General features: G+C 53.7%; 1 protein-coding gene across 1 annotated transcript; it reads left to right on the top strand.

Moving 5' to 3' along the window:
- The first annotated feature begins 623 nt into the window (after positions 1-623).
- On the top strand, positions 624-1,910 carry pou3f2b (POU class 3 homeobox 2b). Its single transcript, XM_040118315.1, has one exon. The coding sequence runs from the start codon at positions 624-626 to the stop codon at positions 1,908-1,910; it is 1,287 nt and encodes a 428-aa protein (XP_039974249.1).
- Positions 1,911-3,153: the final 1,243 nt, after the last annotated feature.

Here is a 3,153-nt window from a genome sequence, read left to right on the forward strand (position 1 = left end):
CGCACGCCACACTTGCACGAGTAACATACGAATACACCTCCATCGTCCTAACAGAAATGTGGCAACACGGCGCAACTCCTGCTAGACAGTCACCTGCGGTTTCCCCCTCTAATAGGTCCAGTACGTGGCCCTGTCAGAGTTGGCCGACGAGATGAATACGCCTCTGTGCCACCTGAAACCCGGCTTTCTTTGCTGCAGGGAGAAATGGTCACATCGGGATCTCGCACGCACACGTCTCCAACGGCGGCGCTTAAAGCCATAAACGAGCCCATAACAGTTACAGTTAAAGTCGACTTGAAACAAATAAGTAGACATCCTACACGTCAGAGCCGTTGAAGCCTATTAATCGTCCCATAGAGGAAAACCCTGATCTCCTGGAAGCAGACTACCTACAGCCTGAGTCTCGATAGAACACGATTATCAAAATAAATCAACTGCATCTTACAGCTGCACCGCTGATCCCGGCTGCTCCGTCTCCCCATGCTGCACTCCGGCTCTCCGCTTCCACGGGAGCCTCCACTCGCACCTCTCCGACAAAGAAGGTAGTGTTTGCCGAGCCGTCCCCGCAGCCAATGGCCGCGCCGTTGCCCGTGGCAACCACGTCCATCATCTCTGGGCGGCCAATGAGCGGCGGGGGCGGGGCGGGGTCCAGGTGCGCCTCGGCGTACACTTGGCAGAGCGCCTGGGAGCCGCCTGTGGGCAGGAGAGAATCTGTCAAATGCGAGGTTCCTTTAATAAGAGCGACCAGTCCGGCTCCGAGAGTCATGGCGACCGCAGCGTCTAACCACTACAACATCCTCACCTCCAGCGCATCCATCGTGCACTCGGAGCCCGGCAGCATGCAGCAAGCCACGGCGTACCGGGACGCGCAGAGCCTGTTGCAGAGCGACTACCCGCTGCAGAGCAACAGTCACACGCTCAGCCACGCACACCAGTGGATCACGGCGCTGTCCCACGGAGAGGGAGCGCCGTGGTCCTCCAGCCCGCTCGGCGCAGAGCAGGACATCAAGCCCGCGGTGCAGGGCGCCCGGGACGAGATGCACAACTCCAGCAGCAACCTGCAGCACCAGTCGCGGCCGCCCCACCTGGTGCACCAGACGCACGGGAACCACCACGACGGCCGGGCGTGGAGAACCACCACCGCGGCGCACATACCAAGCATGGCGACGACGAACGGCCAAAGCCTTATTTACTCCCAGCCGGGCTTCAGCGTGAACGGGCTGATCCCGAGCAGCGGGCAGGGGATGCACCACCACAACCTAAGAGACAGTCATGACGACCACCACAGCCCGCACCTCAGCGAACACGGCCACCCTCCGTCCCAGCATCAGCACCAGCACCGGCCGCAGAGCCACCACGACCACTCGGACGAGGATACGCCGACCTCGGACGACCTGGAGCAGTTCGCCAAGCAGTTTAAACAGCGGAGGATCAAGCTGGGCTTCACGCAGGCGGACGTGGGACTCGCCCTGGGGACCCTGTACGGAAATGTGTTTTCCCAAACCACCATATGCAGGTTTGAGGCCCTGCAGCTCAGCTTCAAAAACATGTGCAAGCTGAAGCCTCTGTTGAACAAGTGGCTGGAGGAGGCGGACTCCACCTCGGGCAGCCCGACCAGCCTGGACAAAATCGCGGCGCAGGGGAGGAAAAGGAAAAAACGGACTTCGATCGAGGTAAGCGTAAAGGGAGCTTTGGAGAGCCATTTTTTGAAGTGCCCTAAACCGGCAGCGTCGGAAATAATCACCCTGGCGGACAGTCTGCACCTGGAGAAAGAAGTGGTGAGGGTTTGGTTTTGTAACAGGAGACAGAAGGAGAAACGCATGACCCCTCCCGGAGGAGCTCTGCCGGGGAGCGAGGATGTGTACGGGGACACGCCGCCGCACCACGGGGTCCAGACCCCGGTCCAATGAACTCTGCTGGACCGCTCCTCCAGGACTTGTTTCTCCTTTTTATTTATCCCCAAGGTTATATATAAATCACTGGACTATGAAACGATATAGTGGGTGTTTTATGTATAATAGATTGCAGTGAGTACTTATACAATATCTGCGGTGAATATCTGAGAAATGGAAAATGAGTGAGGGGAGGACAGGACATTTTTTTTCCCCCTCTCCCAGAGCTAAAGGAACATAAGCCTGTGTTGTGTTCTCCGAGGATACATGCCCAGCACTGTGACTCCAGTCGACGCAGTTTCAAGGTGTAGCCCCTATTGTGTATTGAAATCCTACTTGACGGGGGGAAAAGAGAGGGAGGGGGAGGAGGGTACCTGGTGTTTGACGAAAAGCAAAGCTGAATGGTTTCCATTTGCCACTTTTATATCCAATTCAACACATTTTTTTTTTTTTTTTTTTTCCTGTGCGCTAAAAAAGGGGGAAAGCAAAGGCAGAGGCGTTTAGTTTTGTAGCTCCCAATTGTGCGTCCGGCAGTGGTGGGTGGCGCATTCGGGTCAAAGGAGCTGCGTTAATGGAGCAAACTGGAGGCCAGTAAAGGCTGCAGCCCCAGTCCAGTGGAGTCCAGCTGAGGGTGAGCATCGGCCGAGTTCCCATCTGTCAGCCAGGCAGCCCAGAGCCGCTTTTGCATTAAAAACACTGCTGGGACACTGCAGGCCATTCAGCTCTCGTTCATTCTGTGAGGACTGTGGTCAGGATTTAGTTATTAACACAGCTTATTATTATTATCATTATAATAATTATTATTATTATTATTAGGCTACTACTACATGTGTGCAGCTCACTGGCCGAACTCCTCAGTAATTGGCCTGAGTGCAGTGATGTGGCAAATAAAGCGTATGACCTCTATCGTAAGTCAAACAGCAGTATAAACAAAAAAAAAAAGTCCATGACATTTGTCAGAAAACAAGCGCTAAATAATCTCATTCTACCCCTCAGAGAGTCTCCCGGCCCCAGGAAAGGCTCCGTGGCCATTAGTTGGATTATCTGGCACTTTTCCACCACAGGACGGGCTCTAGATATAAAGATACATCGACAAAAAAAGATATGTCACCAACTCTCGCAGAACATTTTGGATCCACTTTTGTAAATATTGTATAACTTTAAAAGTCATGGCTTCGTTCCTTCTTTTTTTCGTTCTTCACTGGGGCACTTTTTGGATTGATGTTTTCAGGAACAAGCAGGTTGAGTTTTTAAGATCCAG

The sequence above is a fragment of the Xiphias gladius genome, chromosome 22 (assembly GCF_016859285.1).
Source record: "Xiphias gladius isolate SHS-SW01 ecotype Sanya breed wild chromosome 22, ASM1685928v1, whole genome shotgun sequence".
NCBI lineage: Eukaryota > Metazoa > Chordata > Actinopteri > Istiophoriformes > Xiphiidae > Xiphias > Xiphias gladius.